The following is a 25038-nucleotide window of genomic DNA, read 5'->3' as shown; positions in this document are numbered from 1 at the left end:
TTGCTATTTATGCTATCAAATTATTTTAATAATTATCAGCTGGTCCTATAGATATCTTTATTTTCGTTGGTGGTTTCATACTTGTAATGTAAAAAAGTTGGACCGGGTTTGACTAAATGCAGTTACATTAAATGCAAACTTTCAGTTCATTAATGAGGTTTATATAATCACTTCTTGAATCTAAAAAAACCCCAAAACAACAGCAATTACAAGCCAACATTGAAACAATCAGTGTTTTATTTTTCTATTTAGGCTTTATTATATATTTTTATTACCCCTCAATTTTTTATTACCCCACTTTTCTTCAAATCTTTTTGAAAAAATTTACATATTAATGGCTCAAACTGCTCGGTGCCTCCCTGCATCAGAGTGAAAGCTCAGCTGAAATCTCGGGTGACTGCCCCCAAACGACTCACTGAGACAAACCAGCTCCCACACAAACACAGGAACAAAAACATAAACCTTGACATGGTCATAAAACCTTTTAGATGCATTTCATACGATTAATCATTTTTTAGAATTTTCCATCGGAGAAATTAAACCAGAGGGCTAGAGTCTGGTAAAGAATAATCTGGAGGACAGCCCCTGCTAACATATACACTGTACCTTCTGCTACTTTTATGTGAACAAAAATAAGGTAGAATGTGCAAATTTATGTATATACATTTATATTTAATATATGTGTGTATATATTTAGATAGATAGATAGATGTTGTAAGACATTAATGTACAGAGATTAATAGGATTCTGTATGAAATAAAGCAGAAATATAAGTTGAATGAATATGAGTATAACAAAGGCCTCACCTCATGTCCTACTTGTTATCATGCTGCCATCTAGAGGTAAACAACTGTATGACACACTTAATTTGGTCCACCCGCTCATATTGTTCACACACTGTTTGCCATGTGTTTCACTGGAATATTAACATAGAGTACATGCGTCATTTAAACAGAGATAATTGGATCTAGCAACTCATGGTAGAAATTCATTATGCTACTGGTGTTTATGCTGCTGCCTCTAATTCAAGCTGATTTCATGAGTATTTTAAATCTATCCAGTCACCTGCTGCACCTGGGATAGGAATCAATGTTGTAGATAAAATTAAATGTATGTCTATTTAAAGCATTGCAAATCCACTAGATCTTAACTGGATGTGACCACCTGAGAAGGTTACTCAAACAATATAAACCACTGTTTACATTCAGGTATAGCTTATTGTCTGAGGTAAAGCTTGTTTTAATTGTTTGTTGTAAGTTTTTAACCAATGTCAAAAATCTATTTTCTCATGAATGAATCAATGACAATACTTTAAACAACAATTCATTTTATTATTAACCAGAGGATTATATAGATACTTGAAGGTGATTTGGTTTCCTGGGTGTGGTTTCACCAGCTGCGCTGCTGAAAGAAAGATTTGTTGGAGTATAAAGGATATGCACAAAGGATATGAGGTCTATCTACAAATTTAACACAAGCAGATGCACCACAACAATGTGACCCAAAGTAAAAACCTGTCTGTTACATAAGGATCTATTTTAGCCGGCACCAGTAAGTTAGCTCAATCATGTGGTTACTATTATCACAGGGTTTTATCTCAGGGTGTGCTAATGCTGAGGTGCAACCACATTTTGGAACATACACAAATGAACAAATTGCTACTTATACTTTGAGGCAGACTTTAGAGTGAGACATAAGAACAAAGTTATGCGTATCTGAGAAATCCTCTGAGGCTATGCTGTTGGGACCACACATCAGCTAGCAGGAAAATATCTGCCATCATTTGTTTTTACGTCTTGAAGAGAAACTGTCTGATGGAAAAGACTAAACACTGTGAAGTGCTAAGAATGTCAGGCCTGCAAATACAAAATTAAAACGAAATATCCAGTTTTACAAACATTTTCACATGTGATTTCTCAGGTTATAGTCAGTCGTGAGGCACTCATATTGGACAGGCAGTTTATTTACAAATAGCAGACCCGTACACAGAAAGAAAAGAAAGTCATGATGGCAAATTTCCAAAGTGTGTTGGGTGATGAAGGATTTGTATCCAACAGATCTTAACAACCGAAACACCATTTCCCTCAATCTCTAATTGCTACTGGCAATTGGGGCATCAAAAAGTACTCAAAAACATACAATCACCAACGGTCATCAGCAATTTACTTTATAAAAATATCACCATGGTGATCCACAGACTCACAGATTTGACCGTTAAAAGAAAGACATATTTACAGTAATCCACACAAAGGGAAAATGGAAAGAAATCATTGGGGAACAAAAAGGTTGGAGGAAAAGATGAGCAGTGCAGAGAGGGTCCCAAAAGGCAAAGCTTGAGCAATTCTTGCTTTAAGGGCTCTAAATGGACACCTCTTAATCTTTTTCATTTGTCCTGTAAAGATCAGACAAATATATCAGTTAAAATGGAATCACAATGGTGGAGGATCGTACAATTTGTGATGCATAAAGAAACATTTACAATACACAGATTAACTTTGAAATATTAAAACAAATATATGTTTTTAATTTGCAATTGTGTCTTTCTGATTTGTCATACATGCAAAATGACCTGTGAGGTTAGATGGAAAAATGTATTTACTTTATAGTGTTGGCATAACAATGACTTATTATGAAAGAAATACTGTTTATCAGTATTGTCTTGTACATTTTAATTAACCTGAAATGAGAAAACAGTGCTTTACCAAGAATTTGGTATGAACACAACAGAAACAGAACTAATTACATACTGACAATAGAAAGTGTTGGATATGTTACTTTGGTGGACCACTATTAATTGCTATTACCATTTATTATCTGAAATTTTCACAAATGATGAACAACACATGAACTAATGACTACTGCGGGGAAAAACACTATCTGTAGTATTTTGAAAATGGTACCATATGGATCAGGTTTTAACTATAGTCTGACATTTCTTTTTCCCAATTATTCCTTATTTTTTGTATATTTATCTGTTGGCAACTTAAGTTATTTCATCAATCTTTTCTTAAGAAACATGCATTTAACAAAATAATAAGTTATATACCCTAAGGTAAACACTAAAACACATAAAACAAAATATGACCAGTATGCATGTAATGTAGATGTTACAATCACACATATACAATTGTCATCGTACCATAAAAGAGAAACATATAGGTATAAGGTTTTCATTCATGTGAAATCTCTCCTAATCTTTTATCCATTATTTTAGGTGTATACAAACAAGATGGGTATGCCATATATCCCAGGACTGCACTAGCATTGTGTTTTAAATTCTTTCTATCCAGTGGTTCTGTATACCTATCATAGTCTGTAATTACAGAAATGTGGTTTTAGACATCAAAGTAGAAGAAAGAGCAGAATGACTAGAGGATTTCTAGAAAACCATGCTGCAGTGAAACCAGAATATGTGTGCAGGTTGGGAGAGGTAGTCAAAACATGACAGACAGGTGACTCAGGTGAGTGAGATATGCCGTCAGCAACAGAAGATCTCACCTCATAGTTCTTCAGCAGTACAGCCAAGGTTGACAGACTGACAGGGTTTAGTATCTAGAATGAGACTGCCAGTGCTGAAGGAGTAGGGGGGAAAGGATGAGAGGATGCTGCAGTCACAATTGAGACCAGTACATGAAAATTGTGAGAAAAAAAAAAAAACGTGCATCCATACATTCACATAGAAACCTATGGCTATATGGCATCCTCTATCTTTGTGATACAATTAGCACAGGTACATCTATGAATAAATAATACTGTGATTGCAGCATGCAACATGATACATTTATATGACATGGGTAAGAGATTTCATACCACAATGAGAATGATGGACTGCAAGTCTAACATGTCACTCTCACTCCTCCAGGTGGATGATGTATGAAAATCCAGGAAGAAAAGTGACCTCTGACCACACAGTGAGGTGAGGAAACGTGTCCTTCCTTTATATTCTTAAGAGCAACATCATCAGCTAAGACCACTAGCTTTTACTGATGATTGATGAGGTGATGAAAGGTGAGGTGGAGGGAGCCCTCTGCTGGTGAAATATGAGATGACGACAGAATGGCAGCCAGATGGGAAAGGATCAGGACAGCACACTGGTGTTGTGTGAATCCACGTCTCGCATGCTCATGACATCTGTACTTACTCCGCACTCATACACAGGGTTGTCGAAAGCTGACTCTTCTGTCATGTTGTCATACGGTGGCGAGGATGTTGGCATTCTGATAGTCTTCCCTTGGAGTCTGAGTAAACAGCAGGGAAACAAAGAACATCCTGTTAAGGCTTATTTGATTCCAAATGAAATAAATAAAGTTTTAAATTGTTACTTACTTGGCAAAGTAGACATAAATCCCAAGGACAACCACCAAGATGATTGCAGTTGGAATAAAAACAGCGAGGGCAATATTGGTTCCCTCCATGCCATAATCCATATTAACCACTAGATGGGAAAAAAACACACAAACCAGTTATTTCTTACTGCACAAATGAGAAATATTAATATATTTATACTGCAATGTTTTGAAACACAGCTCACCATCTAGCCTGCGTTCGTTCACATATTGAGTTGAGGATGCTACCAAGACACAAATGCAGTTAGTCAGTATTTGGACCAGAGTTGTGTAACATAGCGCACAATGCATATATTACATTTAAGCAAAGCATTTGCATTCACAAACAGCAACAAAATCAATGGCACATAATATGGTCCAGGTCGTATTGTATTTCCAAATGTTGGGAGAATTGTAAAAGCTAAAAAAGCTTGCTACAGTGTGTGAGCATGATTCACCTCTGCAGGCAGGGGGAGTGCTATTCCACTGCGACGGGTGTCCAGGGATACAGTAGATGGTGGCGTCACCCTGAAGCTCGTACCCTGAGTGGCAGGAGAAGGTCAGCATCTCCCCTGCTTGGTAAAACGCCTTTTCAGAGCTCTGCACACTGGTGGAGGCAGCACCAGGGTTCCTGCATGGCTCATACTTTTCAGCTGAGAGGAAGGACAATATCTTAGGTCACAGAAATACTCACTCACTCATATTTGTACATTTGTACTTTGTGAAAGTACAGTGGCCCTATTCACTTCAGTTTTGTATGTTGAAACTACAGGCGCATGATGTGGCAAAAAATAAACCAAAATTATAATTGGCACCTTCAAGCATAACATGTTTAAATCATATATCCAAAGAACTCAAACAGTGGTGTGTGTGTGTGTGCGTGTCCATGTATATGCGTGTTTCCGAATTATGTGACTTACGGACACACTTGGGAAGCCTCTCGCTCCACTTGGGTGTGGCAGAATCTCGGTTGTAGCAGGTGAGGAGGCTGTTGCCAGACAGGATGTAGCCTTTATTACAGATGAACTGCACTGTCGATCCAACGGTGAGGCGGCTTCCAGTGATCACCTTATGACTGTGCTCCACATTTCCAGGGTCCTGACATGTCATAACTGGTGCATCACCAAAACAAACGATGATTTGTTATCATTTCCATTGGTGGTGTTGGTAGTTTAACCAAGAAAAATAATGATTTACATTATTGTTATATTATTACTTTTCTAGGATAAATGACACAGGTAAATTCCTAATACTGTAGGTACCTGTTTTAATGCCACACAAGATTATTAAGCACTATTCACAGTATGGAAAGGGGTTTTTAAAAGAGTACAGTACTACTACAGCTTTGAACTCCTTGTTGCTGCAGAACCAGAGATATCATCTTTTTTATTTCACATATTCCTCTTCCTTGTCAAAACCAGGTCCCCACATTATCCACAATGCAACTCAACTGCTAGTAGTGGCTAACTTCTAGCTGCTATTCTCAAGAAGAGATGAGGAGGTGGCTACCGACCTCCAAACAGAATCAACTAACATGCTGAATGCTGACTCAAGTGACATAACTTGAGGCAAATCATCAGATCATAAGATTTCACACAGCAACAAAAGACTATAAATGACTTTCCCTTTAAACGTTTTCCTTTAAGTTCAAAAATCACAGTTGCAACTACCGATATGGAACGTTTCCAAAATGTTAGTTAGTAGTATTAAACAGCTAAAACGAGGTCTGCGTCGACACTTGAGTTTACAATGGCTTCAAAACGGCTGCTAATTGGCACCCAATCCAAATATGACCCACCATTGTATCAGAGTTTGCTGTTGTGAATCAGCCACGTTAAAATATGAAGTCTTTTTTTTGCCCTGTATCACCAATCTCCATCCAGTACTAATTTGCTTTGAATATGTTGTATGTTTGACATTCTTTAAAATTGTGTCTACTATATACAGTTAGCTTTCTATTCAAGTAACTGAACAGGCATTACATTCTTCTCTGCATCCTCTGCAGCATGTGCAGCATGTGCAGATTAAATTTACTAAGAGAATAAAAGTTTTATTATGTAATCCAGTCTCCTCACTATACCAAAGCCAAAATATTCACAGACTATATGACTGGTGAGGGCTGACTCTTCTGCTCTCCATGTGTCAAAAAATGGCGAAAATACGAAGTTTTGCCTGGTTCCTCTCACCTTCCTCACATCTCGGCACGTCACCGCTCCAAGTGAGATCCCACTGGCACATGAGGATCTCAGACCCTACCAGCTCAAATCCAGGGTAGCACTGGTAGGTGATGACAGTGCCATGGATGAGGTCAGGGTGAGATGTGCTCTTCCAGCCGTTTGTGATCTCCGGCAGCTCAGAGCAGGTGTCGTTCCTTGGCACCTCTGTTGGCATTGGAGCAGTTAGTGTTGCGTTGTGTTGGTGGGAGAGAAGATATGCAGAATGGGAAATTATGAATTACCGATAGATTAATCATTTTTATTGACACAATAAGAAAGGACGATGGTATTGGGAATGCAGATAAACCTCAATAATGCTGTCTTGTTTAATGTACATATTTTTTATACGGGATCAAGATTGTGAAAGGACACAAGATGACCTTGTCTGTAGGAATACAACTGCAAATGTGTCTGTTTGGTGTGCACTAAACAGCAGCAGTTTGAGAGAGAATGTAAATAGAGGTTTGTGCTGTTTGCTGGGAGGAACACAACATGTGGTTTGGCACCAGTCAATCTGTGCCTCCCTAACTGCACCATACATGGCCAAGAACAGAAAGAAATGGGCAAAACCAGCTGATGTTGAAGTACCCTATTATTGTGTGTCTGTGTTTGTTGTTATCAAATCCTGTGCACCTGGGATAAACCAGAATACAGGCAGAGGCACAGCAAGAGAAAGAGGCAAAGAGACAGAGGAATAAATAGACTTTTATTCTAATTGGTAACCTGCTGGGTTTTAGGTATGAGTAAAATATTATATTTCACACTTAACCATTCTTTGTTTTGTTTTTTGTCATCATACATTTAATTACATTTAATTATAAGATAAAGTTATGGATTTCAGTTAACCAAGACAATTAAGTAGTGTTTTTTATTCAACCACAACTGAACATACAAAAAGAAAACCACAATCTTACCAAAGAAGTGGACCACAAAACCATTGTTGTAGCCATAGATGTTGGTGGCAGGATCTGACTGAAATTGAATTGTGACATCAGCCATGGAGGTATAGAGCTTGAAGTGTGGCCGTGTGCCACTGTATTGGCCCAGGATGTTCGCTGTCAGGTCATCACCATCATAGAAGGTCAGCAGATCATTCTTGCCAACATGGAGACTAGAACAGACATAAAAATGTGGTTATTTTCTTCCTGGTGATATGAATTAAGGTTTTTCTATAAAGTACAGCTATGTCCCATGTCTGTGGTTATGTGGTATGATGGCTAAGTATTTTGCTCAGAGCTTTAAGAGTTAAGCGACTGGTATCCTTCTTGGCTGATGAAAGCAAAAGCTGATGGCATAAGGCGATGTCAGCAGTCCTTGGGAAATAATAATTCTGTTTATACTGGATGGATCTAATGTGAAGTAAACACTAAATAATTCATGATGTATGCCTTTTCAGTCCCCCACATTGCTCTCATGAATATGTACTATAAAGTGTATATTTACAAAAATGAGCATAATATACCATCATCCTTTAGGTCACAACACCTATACAAAAAGCTGACAACCAGGATTATAGAAAAAAATGACAACAAATAGAGAAAGAGATGTTGTCTCATAATCAGAAGATTGCTGTTCAATCCCCGGCTCCCCAGAAAGCCCAGTAAATTACTCAGTAATGGCGTTAATGTCTAAGTAGTTGAGTTAAAGAGGCTTTTCCTTCCATTTCCCTACGACATCATAATGAAACATAGCTCGTAGTTGAGCCAAAGGGCTCTGTGAGCCCTTGATTTAGGGACAATGACATGGCTGGATAGCTAGCTAGTCTTCTTGTTAAACATAGGCGCTATGTGAGAGCAACGATATGATAGCAATATTAAAAGTCAATAACACTGTGTATGGTAAATTTAATTTGCCATTATGTTTAAATTGTGATGGTTAGACGACCGGGTCAGAGCATCTCCAAAACTGCAGCTCATGTGGGGTGTTCCCTGTCGGCAGTGGTCAGTACCTATCAAAAGTGGTCCAATTAAGGAAAAGTGGTGAACCAGAGACAGGCTCATGGGCGGCCAAGTTTCATTGATGCAATTGCTGAAACAGTTTATGCTGGTTCTGATAGAAAGATGCCAGAACACAAATTACATCACAGTTTGTTGCGACTGGGGCTGCATAACATTATGGCTGATCGTTGTATATTTATGAGAAATAAAGATTTTGTTGTCATTCAATTTATTTCAGCACACTAATTTAGAAGGGTGGCAGTTTCACTGGAACTACTTAGTAGGTGTCCTACATTAGGTACTAATGTACACCCTGCAGTCAGAATAGAGTATTCACCTAAACCATGGTATTAAAATGTATAATTTTAAAACTATGTGGACTATCAAAATCTGAAAAACAAGTTATATCCCGAGTGGTCCAGCTATGCTATGTAAACAATTTGATATAGATTGCTCAAAAAATTTAGGAGTAAAAAAAAAAAAACAGAATAATCCAAGGGAATAAAAATAATTTTGTTTCTGAGGTTCAAATTTTAAAGGCCAAAAAGTAACATCTGAAGTAATAGTGCCACAATCTGATTAATCGATAAAAAACATTTTTGTCTCTGTAGTGGGTGAGATTTCCAGCCCATCTGCTGAAATTCAGAACTGTTATGGTTTCTGAGACCAAGGTCATTTTAGAGAAACTCGTTGCTCTTTATGTGCCTTAAGCACAGGGGGACAAAATAGCAGTGGAGATTGGCAGATTGTTTTGTGTTAATATTCACAAGGTGTACTGAACAGAACTTAGCAGTAATAGAACAATGCCATTAAGTAGGAGCACTGCTTTTATAGCTATGTCACCTGTCCCCTGCATAAGCTCTCCCTCACCATTTAGAGTGCACGATCAAGAAATTAATCAAGCGCAAACACAATTTTCGGGAGACCAGTGTTTTCCCAAAATGGTAACTGATAAACCTCACAGCTTTTCTCGATTCCTTTGCAGAATTTTCATCAATGCATTAAGGCTCCCTCGCCTGTAGTTTCGATCACACCTTGTTATCAAATCATCGTTGAATTTTCCCCCGGATTTATCTTTGGCTTTTCAAAAATATCTATTCTGTCTGGTCATCTAGTATTGTGTTGTGATCCTTTATGTTTGTGTATACTTAAAGATAGCTGTGTGATACGTCAAAAGTCAAAATATTTCACAAATAAATAAATGGGGGTTCTGAGACAATTTGCTGTTGTCAGATTTAGGTAAAAAAGTCACACACTCATCTACGTCAATGAGATCACATGGCAATCAACATGAACCTAGAATAAGACTACATAGAGAGGTCAATCTTTGTCAAGAAAGCTTCCTATGTCCGCATCCTAGGAACCAACAAATTCAAATGGGTAACCAAGGAGAGAAAAAAACAGTCTGCAGGAGAACACAAAAATGAAAAACTTTATGGTAAAACATTTGGGTTCCTATACTATATATATTAATACAAATTCTAAGTCTACAACACAATACAATCATGCATTCCCAACAATGTAGCAGAAACAAATCTTACATGCAAATTGTTTCAAAGATAACATAAAAAAACACCAGAATGTTATTATTTTCCGCTGTTCTTATTTCTATCAGTTTGTACTTTTTTGTACTTTTGATTTTTACTCAGATTTTTCTTTTTTTCAGTTCCATATAAATGACGGTGGATTTTCTTGCCTAAATTACTTCTCTAACAACTCTATTTCATCTTCCGTAATCCACTGTTTCTATGTTTATGGTATCAGAGCCCATGACCACTGAATATGAGATTCAAACATGCACAGACTAAATACCTTTTTTATTTTTGTGGGAACAAACACAGCAGTAGAAGTCTAGGATGGGGTTTAAATGTGACTGACAGAGTTTTATGATAATAGAAGGAAGCAAATGGCCCTAGTCTGTTTACCTCTCCTCAGTCTTTTACTCATAACCTCCCCCAGTTTCCATGTCACTTCTGAGTAGAAACACACTTCAGTTAAAATCAATGAAATGCATCCACTTTAGGTATATTCATCCAGACTAGGACCAAATCCTACCTATTTATGTGATTTATGTTGACTATAAGCCTTGACCAATAATTAAACCCAAAGGTGAATTCCCTGGTTAAGGCTAGCAAGTCCCGGAGGGCACAAATTTGAGACAAAAACATGACCAGAATGACTTTATTCCACTGTCTGTGTGCAGTGTGCTGGTGCTGAAATTTGGACAGAACTAAATTCCAGCTTCTCCTGATGGACACAAATAATAGATGCCAGCTGCATGAATGAGAGTGAAATGAGGTGCTGAGTGACATGGTACTCCCTCCGGTTAGTTGGACAGCTATGGGGACAATTTACACCTCCATGTTCTCTAACAATCAGCGGCTGTGGATAGAAGTGACAGGAATGACAATGCCAGTTTCCATTTCCAGACAGCCATGGAGAACACTTGCATGCATATGTGGAAATGCTGTGTGTGTAGTGATCAAAAAAGAGGAAAGGAAATAAACATAATAAGCCCATGACGTTTTCTCACTCCTACATCCTTCGTTAGGTATATTTTTGTAACATCTTATTTGAAGCATTCACAATCTATAATAAGTATCCTGCTCACACTTAGTGACTGCATTGGATGACAGACAATGGGGATTTTATTAGCAGTAGGAGTAGTAGTGTCACAGTTGTCACAATAAAACGGGGGTGTCCAAGTCCACAGACGAAAACCGCAGCCAATGGTGTTTGCGTCTCCACATCTCACACTTCACTTCACCTCTATTCAAGCTCTATCCTTCACTTGCTGCTCATGTCAACAAGGCTATCCACCTTATCATTGCACTGTATTTCGCCTTATCTCCCCCCCTGCATTCAGACTACCCTAGAAGGAGGGATGGGGTACTGTCAGTTGGCAATCTTACTTTGTGATTACCTCCAGTCTCTGCATTTCATCGAACTCAACACAAATATACAGCACCTGCTGATCCCTTTTGCTATGTACAGGTTAGCAATTCTCCCAATTAGTCTAGTTCTTACTTTTTACTGCTTTTACTGTAAAGCTTCTACTCTCCTTCACACTGGTGTATCTTATCAATACAACAACCCATATCCTTTATCTTCTTTAGCTAATCTGATATTAGATAGAGCTCAATAGCATTGCTACTGATCTTCATCCTTTACTCTTAACTTTATACCACAAACGTTGGATAACATTTTTGCACTTGATGGTGAAATCTGCTCTCAATTCTTTATCTTTCAGAAGTCAACGCTGCTCAAGATTGAGACTGTGCTTCTCTATGTCTCATCTTCATCATGGAGAGATCACAGAATTAGAATCTGTCATCACACTTTCCACTGAGGCCTGGATCTGGGGCCAAATTCAGATTTTTCTTCCTGACTTGCTCTTTGGGAAAAATACACCCACAGTTACTTCAGAACTAACAACAATAATTTTGGTCTGATTTTGGGCAACATGCAAGGCCATCAGCCATATCCGAAAACAGCAGATTTATATTCAACAGCACTAGCAAATCGCACACTTCCCCACTTGACACACAGTAACCTTTCCTCCTGTGTGGGTTCCTAAATAGTCTCCCCTGTCGCTGTGACTCATCGAGAATGCTGCTGTCAACCTTGGTTTTAAATTTTCCCTCTGACCCCATCCATTCGCTCCACTCTCTGCTTGAAGTGTTTTCATAGAGCTGGTGACAATACAGAAGAATGCCAAACACACTCTGCCTTCAGTCCAGACTTACACAGAACTCTGTGTTGAGTCACTACAGGTCGCTCAACTGCCTTCTCTGTAGCAACCTGGCAACCGCTCCACCCAAATGTCATCCCACCTGGCTCCTTTAATGGTTTCCCCTCCAGACAGGAAAGCAGTCAAAAAATTGAAACTTGGTGACAGGCACTCTGCTCCTGTGTGTTGCTGTAAGAGCAAAAAATTGGCCGGCAAGCAGAGAATCAAAATATCGCTGAAACTCAATAATCAACTTAAAAAATTCACTGGAATCTTGTTCTCCTCTGTGATTGGACAGAGCCTGGATGACTAACAAAGACTAATGTGAACTTCTACTAGCCAAAGTGATGTTAAAATGGTGATGTGTGAGGGTGTAAGACTGGCTTTAACATAGTTAATTCCAAAAACTTTAAAGGCAATACTTGTTTAGAGTTGTCTAATGTGATATATCTTCTCCACCGAAGAGGCATGGGTGTTTGCAAAGGTCTGTTTGAAAAAGGACTTAGAGAATTTCTGGAGACTCCTCTGCATACCAATGGCATCAGCTCAATTCTGCAGATGAAGGGGTGACAGCTGTGTTTTGTATAAGCCTCTAGGCATTTTGTCACCTTCACTGACCTGTCAAGGCAAGTCTAAGGGACCCGGCAAATCTCCAGTAACTCTAACAGAATGGAAATTGCTTTCAGTGTCAAGCTTTTCAAACGGCAACCTTCTACATCTTATAGACATATTTGACATTTGAATTGTTCTGCACAGTGAAAAAGGTTCTCTTTTCAAATAAAAAACCATTAGTGTTCATGCACCTACATAACCCCAGCACAAGTGGACTTGCAAATGGCATGTTATGCTCAGAGTATCCACAAGAGGACTCTATAAACCCAGCATGTATCTAAAAGGTCTCTGTGCTCAGTAAATTGACATAAACATTCCTACTGTAAAAAAAAAAAGACGTCCTCATCATGTTTATAGGTGAAACACATTTCTAGATACAGTATACTCTAAATGCTGATATCCACATGTAAACCATTTACCTTGTTCAGTTCCACAGGTGGGGATATCAGCTGTAACCTCTTGTCTCCTGCTTTTGCTCGAGCCATGCTCCATGCTAATTAGCAAAGAGCCAGCCCTCCTGTTTGGCCTAAATTAATTAATCAGTCCTCATTATGCACACTGCTCCTCTGTAATTGCCAGCACAGGCACAGTGATGAATGATAATACAGAAAACATTGTCATTAATGTGGAAAAGTGTGTACCCACCCTTATAATGAGACAGCTCTCATCCACAAGAGCCTTTTGTCACTTCGACATGCATAACACGTGCACACAAACAACACTTTCACACAAATTACATGTTGACCGAGCCTTAAGGAATGCTATTCTCAAGATGCGCAGGCCAGACATGAGGGTAATGGTAGGGTCTGCAGGGAGCACACAAGCTGTGGGTTTTTACTTCCATGAATGCCATGCATGACCAACCTTGAGATAAACTAGAGCTGGCCACAGCACCATTAATTTACAGCGAGTGGCCTCATGTGGTTCGGATTAAAACAAACTTAGTGCTGGTGCAATTTAAAAAGACTCGACCTCTGAATGAAAATCAGTTTACCTCAAATCAAACTTGTTTACTTCTGCATGGGGAAAAAAAATCCCCTCTGATCTTTTTTACCCTAGGTGCACTGGTCGACTTGCAACATCAGACATTAATCACTGAAACTTAATCTCCAACTAAAGAACAGGGAGGCAAGCAGGGTCACACAAACCCCTGCGTGGTATTCAGACATTGCGTGTTATTGGTATCCTCTGATGCTATTATTCCCTTTTGATCTGTGGATCATATTTGCGTGGTCGCTCATATCTCAGTTATGGTAAGCCTAAAAGATAAAAGAAGAAGTTTGGGGCATTATGTGCATTGTGACCATGCAAAGGCATACACAACTATATGCTCACAGCTGTGAGGGATGAGGTTTTTTTAGACTAAATTCAGCAACATCTAAAAAAATACTTGATAAAGTAATGCAATACAACGTTTTATGATTATAATCTGATGTAAATCAGATAAATGTTATTCAAATGTATATTTGTCTAAAGTATTATCAACAGAATTTATCTAAATCCAAACTGATATTACTAATACTGTTAATGAGTCAACAAAGCCAAATTTAAGTACAGTTATACTTCTAGACTAAAATGTCTTATAGTGTTTTTTACACATTGTAATTAAAAAATCTTCTATTTAAAAAAAAGAAAAGTAATTTAGTGTTTTTTACTGCCCAAAGGAACTAGCAAATGCAAGAAAACTAATACAATATGATAATGATGATGACTGAAGTTTGCTGTAAATTACATGCAGGACAGCATCCAGACCTCATGTCATAATTAAACTTTGTAATTTTATCAACTGTTCAGAGATATACAGAATATTAATTCTTACAGCAAGAGTATTTTTGCAAACGCCTACAAACAAATGACCACCATGACCAATAGCTGATAGTACCCTCTGTTTGAGATTTGTCAGGGACTATTTTTCTTCAGCCTCAGGCAGTATTCCCAACTGGTTTAATTGGAACCTCTCTCTGCCCTCTTGTGTGCAAGTGCTTCGGGCAATAACACAAATATCTTGTAGTTTTGTGTTGTCTACAGGATCCCATGTTCATGGAAATATTCATGTAATCACTCAAACAAGACAAATAGATGAACCCATATAAGATAAGCAGACAAACACGAAAATTCTAAGGCACACACTTGAATTGTTTTGTTTTTAAAAAAAAGTAACATGAAGAAAACAAAGAAACGTGATCATTTACACTTCTCTTAGGAGCAATAACTTGGATAAGAAAGACGGGGTGTGTGTATTTGTGTGTGTGGTGTTGGAGGGGGCATACAGTAAGAGTGATGGGTGAAGGAGAAATGCAGTGTGCCTATATTTGTGTGTGCATCAGTCTATTGCAATCTGTGTGCATGTGTGTTGAATGTGTGTTGAATTACAGTTGGGAAGGCTGGATAAGTGGCTCAGAGTAGTTCACTGCCAGAGCATATTCATTTCAAAGCCAACTCTGAGACACACACCAGGGAAGTAGGAGCAGGGAGGCTTACTGGCTAATCTGGTCAGAGAGCGAGCTGGAAGCTACACAGAATTCTTAATGTAGCGGGTGAGAAAAAAATCTAATTAGTGACTGCAGCCACTGAAACACTTCCCCATGTGCATGTCGTAGCATGTCTATGTGAGTGACAAAAAAGATGAGAAATGTAACTGAATGTTTGTGTCTGGAGATGGAGTCTTTAACATCTCGAGGTCAATTTCACCTCCTCGCTGACCTCGCTGTGTGATTTCTCAGTCTTACACCTGAGTGCAGTCTCTTACACTTGGATGTCAAGCATGATCCTCTTGTCCTCTTCCACATGGATGCCCCAGATGCAGTCCTGCCCCTTGTCATAGGCCTCAGGCCAATTAGGAGACAGCACCACACCGGCAGAGTCTGTGATCTCCCCGCTGCACACAGCTGCAACGCACAAAGACCTCAGGTTGACACTGAGAAACATAAATAAATCGTAACGGATTTCAAGACACAGAAAATTTAGACTACAATCAATTTAACAAGCAAAGTATATATCAAAGCATGCAATTTAACTGGCTGAATGAAAACAATTATGTGACTTCATAGAATGGAAACATGGTCGTAATGCTTAAAAAATACAGCTGCAATCGAATGTGCAGGCTCCTTGACATGGACCTTGTAAAACTGCATACTACCACTGAACAGCTTGGTGACCATGACCCACAGGAGAAGAAATAAAATTTTCTTATATCGAGCTTTACTAGAGAGCTTTTCAATTTCACTGTTTGGCAGAATGACCATACAGGCAACAAAGACCGAGAGTGAGGTCAGTGTCATGTGTGGAAAGAGTGTGAGAAAGAAAGAGAGGAAGGGCTCAGGGGTAGTACAGCATTTAGTATGGTGCGCAGTCTGTGCAGTGTGGCAGTGTTCATCTTAGGCCAACTATTGTATGCCTTTTTAATCTTAAACACTTATAATAATCTGCCCTGCAAGCAAACATGTCACAGTAAATCATTGTTACATTTTAAAGAGGAAATTTATCATGGATCAGAATAGAGCAGCTTAGGAAAATATAGTTAGCTGCCAGTGGTCTTTAATATTTGAGTAAAAAGACTTCACTAACTCCTGCAGTGATCAAGTAGACAATGAAAGCCTTGGGTCCTTAGGTCAGTCATATCTTCCTCTAAGTTCTGCTCCAGTGGAAGCATATTTTTCAAAAGATTTAACGTCGCACAATTACCCTAGCGGATGAAATCTGTTGACTCACCCCTACAAGCCGGCTCAGTCTCATTCCACTGGGGGTTTTGTGCATCCACACACTCTATCACTACGGAGCCTTGCTCCAGGGTGTAGCCAGGATCACATGAGAATTCTACCACTGCACCCACACCGTAGGTAGAATCACTGCTGCTGAAGTTGCCATACTTCACGAAGGGCTCGTAGCACATACCTTTCGCAAAAGCTGTGGACAGAAAAAATGCACGGTGTCAAATGCAGGGTGACAAGGTACAGTGTGTCTATTAGCAAACTCTGCAAACTGCGTGATCCACCTGCCTTCGTATCTGATGGCTGCGCCAGTGGAGGTCATTGTCCCGTCTGTGGTAAACTCTATAAACAAGTAACGTCCAGTACTGAGCACGCCCTCATTGGGCAAATACTCTACCTCATATGAGTCGTACACAGGGGGAGAGTCTATGTTGTTGCCATTCTTAATCAGCAGCCTTAAAAACACAGAAATAAGAGGAAGATAGATTAAAATAGATGTAAGTGAGCCTTGAAAGGTAAAAGAAGCATAAAAGAAGTTACAAGCTATCTGAGAGCTGCCCACTGTTCCAGTTGTGGCTGTAATAACATTTTCCACCATTCTGTAATGAGGTAAATGGCCATGTATGACAATAGCCATGTGGATCAGTAGTTAGTGAAAAATGTAATGCAATTGCTGTTCCCTACCTCTCACTACCCTCTGTAGTCCCTTCAATTCATTCGCTTGATGGAACACTGTTAAAGGATTATAATGATAAAAGGTCCTTTCAAATTCATCTGTCACTCCCTAAAGATTTTGGTTATTTATAGCCTTTGAGGGTTTTAATGGTCTATCCACAGGCATGGTGTTATTCAGAGAATGAGTTTAAAGCTCTGTGCCATCTATTAGCTGAAGACACACATACACACAAAAATTCATACTGTACACTCCCGCCTCAATGTGTGTTTTGAGTTTTGCAGTCTGCATACACTACCTGTCATCGTCCTCTGCCAGAGCCACCTTCTCAAAGTGAATGTGAAGCCGGTGGCCTTCAGGGGCCTCCAGGACCCAGTGGCATGTCAGATTGTTGCTGTAGTTGCCAGGGAAACCTGGTGAGACGATACGACCGTAGGTGGCATTTTTTATCATTCCCCCACAGGATGCTGTATGTGAGAAGAAAGAGAGGGAGAAGACAAAGAGTTGGAGGGTAAGACTAGATGAGAAAAGTAATGACACCAGCTATGGTAGGGGGAGTTTTGGAGAAAAGTCCCTGTCTGACCAGAGATTGCATCAATATCCAGTGGACTGTGGCTGGACTACACTCGGCGACTCACCTGGGTCTAAGAGTGCGTGACTGCGTGTGATGGACTTGTAAAGAGAACAGCAAAACGGCGGCAGTTACACTATCAGTTCAGAGCAGCTGCAGGCCGGCACGGAGAAAGGCTGGAACTGGCAGATGAGCCTTTACCAGCAGGAAGATAGTCATGCGGCCCAGTTCTAATTAAGGCAGCCAGGTCCAATGGCCTTGTTTTGCCCTGTCTCTAAAGAATAGCTCCCTGTGCTGCTAATCACATGCAAACACACTCATTTGGCCTCTGAGTGTAACTAATCAACTCAGCAGGAGACAACGTAGTGAAAGCTTTCGTTAATCAAAATCACCTGTATTCTAGAAGAAAGCTGCAGAGAAAAGGGCTTACAATATACCATACATTTTTGAGTGTTTAAAATTATTTACTCTGCACATCATTTTAATTGTAGAAATGGCTTCTATCAGATTCTAAATAGTATTACTCAATAATACTTTAATAAAGTTTCTTAGGAAACCATTTGGACAAATTTAATTATGAAAGAAAACAAGATTGCTTTAGAAGTCTGCCCCCAGTCTGTTAACTACTAGAAGGTAATTTAATAGAAAAAAAAATTAAATCTAAAAAAAAAAAGCAGTGAGCATACCAATTAACCTGCAGGTGTAAGGACCTACAGTTACAGAGACTTAATTTTGTGTAATTACAGTTTTTGCTGCTTTGTTGTTGCAGTTCAGTAAGGGGCTACCTCATTACCCTGAACAGCTCCTACTGGAAATGAGCTAACATGTGTCTGGCAAAGAACCAGTTTGACTTACCCACACATCGGGGCTCCTTTCCACTCCAGTAAGGTGTGGTTGCATTGCGACAGGTAAGCATTTTTGGGCCTTGCAACTTGTAGCCCGTGAAACAGCGGAAGAAGGCTTCTCCGCCAGCATGGAGGTGTGTCACAGAAACCTCTCCGCCAGCAGGCTCTTTGGGGAACGCACAGCTCAGCACAAAGGCTTGGGAGAAGAAAGATCAGTTAGAAATGAGAGAGCAAGCAAAGGAGACATTTTAATTAATTAGAGTATAAGTCATTTTTTTATGTGATTTTTTTTGTGAACTGTAACGGACCTAAAAATCATCTAAAACTGAAATGCATTTGATAAACACTATATAGGGGACAAATGTGCTACTTTGGTTCTGCTAATGTAATGCCAGTAAAATTTATTAAATGTGTGATTGTTGCTGCCTAATGTGTGACAAGATGTCACAAGGTAAAAAACCATTAATGCTATAATGCAATTCAATTAAACAGTTAATTAATTTGCTAATTATCTGTTCTGTAACGCAAGTGCAAATAACTGACCTGATAATGAAACCCTTTATCGAGGGACTCACTTGCGACCTCATTTTTTATCCCAGTTTTAAGTATTCTTTCAGCATTCTGATACTTGAGGGAAATTTTTAATGTAAAAATGACAAAAGTCAAGTTCTTGCCAAAACAAACAGCCAACAATGTTAACTGGCTCCACAACATAATCCTCTGTATCCTGCACTGTGCATAGCCGGTGCTGTGTTGCATTGTTGACCATGTTGTCTCTCCTCCAAACCACCACAGAGCACACATGCATATTTAGATATAAGGGGGGGGGGTTCCATTGTTTGTGCAAATAAATCAAGTACAATGCTTCAACTCTGTCTCTGCCTTCCTGATTCTCACATACACACAGGCACATACAATTAGGGGTGCTTTATAACCAACCTTCAACTTTCTTCATAAACACTCCATTTCTTAATTAATTGCAGTTTACCAGTTCATGCAGTATGTAAATGTACAGAGACATGTTTGCAGCACTACAGTAATTAACATCACCGTGGGATGCAGTGTAGAGCCACTGCAAATACTTTGACAAATGGAAATGTTGCTGATCAGTTGAACATCATAGTGGGCCTATAATGTGATAGGTGGAAGAAAAATTGCCTCTGTAGTGGTTGTCAAAGAGTCCTGATTCCAGCAGGGTAAGATCAATGTTCCTGGACTTGCTTTGCATTGTTGTTCTGTCCCTCTTTTTAAATGAATGGTGTAGGATGGGATGGAGTTCACATGGATAATGGAGTGAGCTAACCAAGTCTGTAATGGAAGCTATTAAACAACCTTCTCTTCCTGTCTAATAACCACACTGTTCTACCTCATTAGTGTCGGCACTTTAATGATCAGACTAAAACTTTTAAAGTTCTGGTGAATGTGTTAACAACAAAACAAGCAACATAATTGGACCCACTATGGCTTGTGTTATAATAACACTGTGATTGTGCACCGGCAAAATTACAGAAGCCTTTTAAAAGCTGCAACTTTACTCAAACTTTGCAAGTTGCACGTCATGTCTCAGCTTAATGGAGTGTATGCAAAGCACAAATAAGAGCTAATAGAAGGAAAAAACAACAAGGAAAAGGACATAGTGGAGGACCTGCCTGCGTTGAAATTGTATTTGCAGTCTTAAAAGCAATTATGATAATAAGCATTGGCTATGTAGTGCAAACACCTTAATCTACTTATGTTAATATGATTAAGATTGGTGTTTACAGAATTAAGAAGTGTACTATAGCAATTTTCAGCTGCATAGTTAAAGGGCTGTTTGGTGAGAGCTTGTCTGTAGAAATGTACTAAGGTGTTACCTATTCTTTTTCTTACATCCAGCCTTTTTTCTTTATTTTTTTTTAAATTGTAAACATCACAGAACTGTACCTTCTATCACTGAAATATGCACTTGGCATGAAAACATCCAATCAGCAGTGCTTTAGTTCAAGACCAGGACTAGTTGAGACAGAGTTCAAAAAGGTTCGAGTGTAAGTCAAAAACGAGTCCAAATGAGAGAGACAGAGTCAAGACAGAGACAGGAGAAAAAGAGTTGAGTGAGTTTTGGCAGCCAGGCATACGATTGTATTGACATTGACACGTTCTAGATTTTGAATCAAACTAGAGTATTTGGTGAGACCAATGGCCAAGTCCAAGACAAATCTAAGTGCAAATACCAACGAGTCCAAGACAAGTCTGTGACAATGAAATAGTCAGAGACCGTACAGCACTGCCAATCAGTATTTAAAGTTAATGTTTAGTAAAGAAATTGAAAGTCATACAGTATAATAGGGTTAATTTCAGATGGTTTAAAACATACTTGGACAAATTAAAATTGTCCTGATAAAGTAAACACCAACTGTTAAAAGATTTTTGACACAGGTCCCATGATAAAACAGCCAAAGGCCTGGGTTTTTAAGATCATACGTTTAGCGCAGAAGCAGAGGACACGTAGAAAGCAAAAGCTGACACTTGACAGACAGGCTCTTTGGTCCACACACACGTCTTTGCATGCACACATGCAAGTCCATTAACAAGTGGAGGTTAAACAGCACAAAAAGAATTCTGTAGTGGGTTGGATCTGAAGTGCTTTCATTGCAGCCAGTCATTTGTAGATGAAAAACAACACTTAAGTGATGTTTCTAGCATTACCTTGAAGCTAAATTGGATATTCAAAAATGTTATTCTATCAATCTTTGAACTCGAACTCGAGGGAAAACAGCCCTAAATGCATAATGGCCATAAAGGCTTGTGAAAATGCCCTCATCTACTATGTTTTAATCTACTGACTGGGTTTTTTTTTATACAAGCCACTGGTCCCCACCATAATGAAACAGGCTTTTCTTTTGCAGTAAATCAGTGAGCCACAGGGACGAGGTACACTGCCCCTGGGTCATCCATTCAATTCATAGTTTATCACTAGCTCCAATGAACCTCGTTATTGCCATTATCATAGCAGCATTTACATCCCTATTGAGCATGCAGTGGGAGAGCCAGAGGCAAAAATTGTGGAGCCAATTCCTGGAGTATTAAATTACGTGCTCCCTCCATGCCAGTAGATGTGGTGCTGGGCCATAAAGTCTGATTGTTTTGCCATTACAAATAATAGATCCACGGTGCAGACAGCCAGGAAGATTAGCTGATAGTACTATAGGGCCACAGGAAACAGACATGGAGCTTATGTCTTTAGTTAGTGTTTCCTTGTAGAGAAAAGGAAATGGTCACATTGGTAACACTCAGGTAAACCTTCAATTTTACAACATTACTAGTATGGACTAGCATTTCAGATCAAATGTATGCTTTTGCAAAGTGATAAAAGTGTGCACTACAGACAGGAAGTTGCAATGTACACCAAAATGTGCACGTTTTCTGAATCACAGAGCTAATTTAAACAAAATGCTACTGTGGTTGTTGCCATTCTGATGAATCCCTAAATAAGTGATAGACAATTACTGTCAACCAGATAACAGGGTGTCTTAGTGGAAGATGGTTGTGTGGAAATGATGTATCACCTCACTGTGTTCCCATATTTCTTTTAAAATTACTCTGTTTAGATGAAAGAGGGCATCACAGGTCAAAACAAGGAGAAATCACTGACAGAAATGCTGTATCGTCAATATCAAACATGCATTGTACTTTAATATTGTTTTAAAATTAAAATAAAAAGTGAGGAAAAATAGATAAAAGCCTCTGGGATTTAAATGGCATAGTTTCACATTCTGTTTTATGTGTAGCTTGTCAGAACCAATACATAATCATAAGGAATCTGAACATGGACTAAATGTTTTGTTTGTTTGTTTGTATTTTCCAATTTATTTTTGTCATTTCACAGTACTTGTTCACAAGAGTTCAAGAGGAACACATCCTGTCTTCCTGTCTTTCTTTTTCTCTCACTTATCTGTGCAACAGCAATTAATTTGTCCTGCCTTTTTTGAATATGAAGTCTTTCTGTTTGTATTGCTTCCTGCCCTTACTCACCTATTTAAAATTCAAGTATTTTGTGTCAAAAAATATAGGACTATGAATCTGCATTTTGGGTCCAATAATGAGTTACAGTTTCTTCAGCCCTGTGTCAGGTCTAGAGATCATCTTTTGGAAATCATTTTAAAAAAAAACATTCCCTGAAAGAGCACTTGGTGTGACTACTGCATTCACTCACACACTCTTCCCATTAATGAGCCTTACTCTGCTGTATGCACATTTTTCATTTGCTGCAGTACTTCAAATTGAGAATGTTGCTCTTCAACCAATAATGGACAAATATTGTTGACTTGGGCAAAATAGATGAGGTGAAGAAGCCGGTAACGCTAAGTTATCCACCGTATTTGGACAAACAAATAAAATGCATTTCAATTTAGGCCTAATAAACTGTGTTTTCATCCTTTCAGGTAGAGAGCTGGAATGAGATTAAACTTGGCAAGGGGAGAGCAGGATATAATGACAGAAAACAAAACACAAATAATGCAAGTAGTGTCAATTGTTATTGTTATATTTAATGGCTGTATATTCGGAGAATATTATTCACCATGGAGAGAGTAAAATGTGTTTCAAAGGAGACAAAACCCTGTGCTGATGACCGTCTCTAGTCTTGTTGTTGTTTTGGTGCACTGTGATGGCAGCAGTCCTGCAGTTAGCAGGTAACTTGTGGGAGAGTACAACTGTCACTGTGTCCAAGCCTCATGTCCTGGCTGTGCACCAAAGCATTACCTTTTACAGAAAGATCAATAGTGTTGTCTCGAAAGTGATTCAGTTGTACAAAGCCAGACCATAGTTCTGTCATGATATGGCCTATTGATATTTATGTGGTTGGGTTAAAAACTCAATTTTAATGGTCATTTACTCAATAAAGGCTATTAAGGAGAAATAACTTTGGACTAGAGGCGGCATCTCATCAATGCTACTGAGAGGTTGTGGCAAATGGTGGATCACTGCCAGGGGCAGAGGTCCTTTGGCCACCTCACTTGTCAACCTGGCTTATTAGTTACAGCTAATCAATAATTCCTGTAAAGCATCACTGCCATTGGCAATGCCATTGATTATGCTCTACATACTTAATAAAATCCTGTAATAACAATTCAAGCTCACCTATAGATGTTAAGAGGTCAGAGATGAGATGATGGCAATCATTTCATCAACTAAACAAGGAGGTTGTGGTTCCATAATAAATTGGCTTTAATTTAAAAGGAAGGACCCCTTCTAATTGGGAGTAAAATGGGCCTTGGGTTGTCCACATTTGCATGTGCAGTGTTACATTTAATTATTAGTATCCACAATGCTCATGCATACAAACGATTTTCCTTTTTAAATGAATGGCAGCATTGACTTAACTCCTCTGTTTCAAAAGTAAGAATATATCTATTATTGGTAGAATTATACCCTTTGTCAAAAAACTATTTTGCATGCCATCGACACTTTAAGATGACTTTTGGTATCCTTTCCACATGCTTGCATGCATTGCACACAAATGTGTTCTAATTTAACAATAATGTTAGGGGTTAAAATTGCCCCCGTTCAACATATACAGTGCCCATCACATACAGATCTCCAGCATTCTCTACATTCCTTCATCACCATCACCACCAGTGTCTTAAATCCATTAGCAGGTTTATTTCTCATCCTCTCATCCGCTCATACTAGCCGCTGTGTTTAAGAAACATTTTAATTGCTGCCTACTGAAAAGTTGGCGTGGTCAATCCCACTTTAATTGAACTTTAGTCTAACTAAAATACACAAACCACCACTGATGACCTAATTCGTGGACTTCCTCTCAAACACTATGCCTAACTTTGTTAGGTCCTGATTCTTGGTGACTTTAACATTAATGTGTGTTTTCCTACTAAGCCTCTTGTGAATGAATTTAAGCATCTGTTTGAGTTATTTTATCTTGTTCTTCTTCCCACTGGACTCACTCACAAACTAGGCCATACATTTGGTCTAGTCTTATCGTCTGGTTTTCTGACCTGCAATATTGAAATAGTTGATGCTTGTCTGTCAGATGATAGTGTTGTTTTATTTGTCGCACCTCTGCTTTTCTCTCTGTATAAAGCTCATCTTCCTGTACATTGCTTTCACTTCATTAACTCTTTGACTGCCAATAAGTGCTCTGAGGCTCTCCTCCCCCTCTCACTACTGAGGAACTTACTTTCTTATTTAACACCACCTGCTCTTCTATCCTGAATTTCGTTGCTCCCCTTAAATAGAAAAAGCCTAAGCCTAAAGGTCTGCCTTGGCTCAGCGACATCATCAGAGCCTTAAGGAGAGAGTGCAGAAGAAGTGTGACAAACTTTTCTTTGAAATTTTGAGAAAAAATCTTCACAAATATCAGTAAGCGGTTAAGGCTAAAAGAGCAAAATACGTGACTATGAGGACACATTCCCCCCCCCCCC

The 25038-nt window shown here is 38.9% G+C and overlaps 1 protein-coding gene across 1 annotated transcript in view; it reads right to left on the bottom strand.

The window, feature by feature from the left end:
* Nucleotides 1-4078: 4078 nt before the first annotated feature.
* LOC118331830 (seizure protein 6 homolog) overlaps nucleotides 4079-25038 on the bottom strand; it is a 43342-nt gene continuing 22382 nt past the window's right edge. The window contains exons 5-16 of the mRNA XM_035666909.1: nucleotides 18630-18815; nucleotides 17502-17670; nucleotides 16819-16985; nucleotides 16532-16726; nucleotides 15570-15708; nucleotides 7456-7652; nucleotides 6512-6706; nucleotides 5246-5437; nucleotides 4784-4978; nucleotides 4532-4570; nucleotides 4327-4435; nucleotides 4079-4238 (exon numbers count right to left, since the gene is read on the bottom strand). Coding sequence (XP_035522802.1) covers nucleotides 4079-4238; nucleotides 4327-4435; nucleotides 4532-4570; nucleotides 4784-4978; nucleotides 5246-5437; nucleotides 6512-6706; nucleotides 7456-7652; nucleotides 15570-15708; nucleotides 16532-16726; nucleotides 16819-16985; nucleotides 17502-17670; nucleotides 18630-18815 — 1943 coding nt within the window. The remainder of the gene's footprint in view (nucleotides 4239-4326; nucleotides 4436-4531; nucleotides 4571-4783; nucleotides 4979-5245; nucleotides 5438-6511; nucleotides 6707-7455; nucleotides 7653-15569; nucleotides 15709-16531; nucleotides 16727-16818; nucleotides 16986-17501; nucleotides 17671-18629; nucleotides 18816-25038) is intronic.

Source organism: Morone saxatilis, unplaced genomic scaffold (assembly GCF_004916995.1).
Source record: "Morone saxatilis isolate NCDOM2014 unplaced genomic scaffold, NCSU_SB_2.0 Contig20, whole genome shotgun sequence".
NCBI lineage: Eukaryota > Metazoa > Chordata > Actinopteri > Moronidae > Morone > Morone saxatilis.
This window is presented reverse-complemented; position numbering and strand designations above follow the sequence as displayed.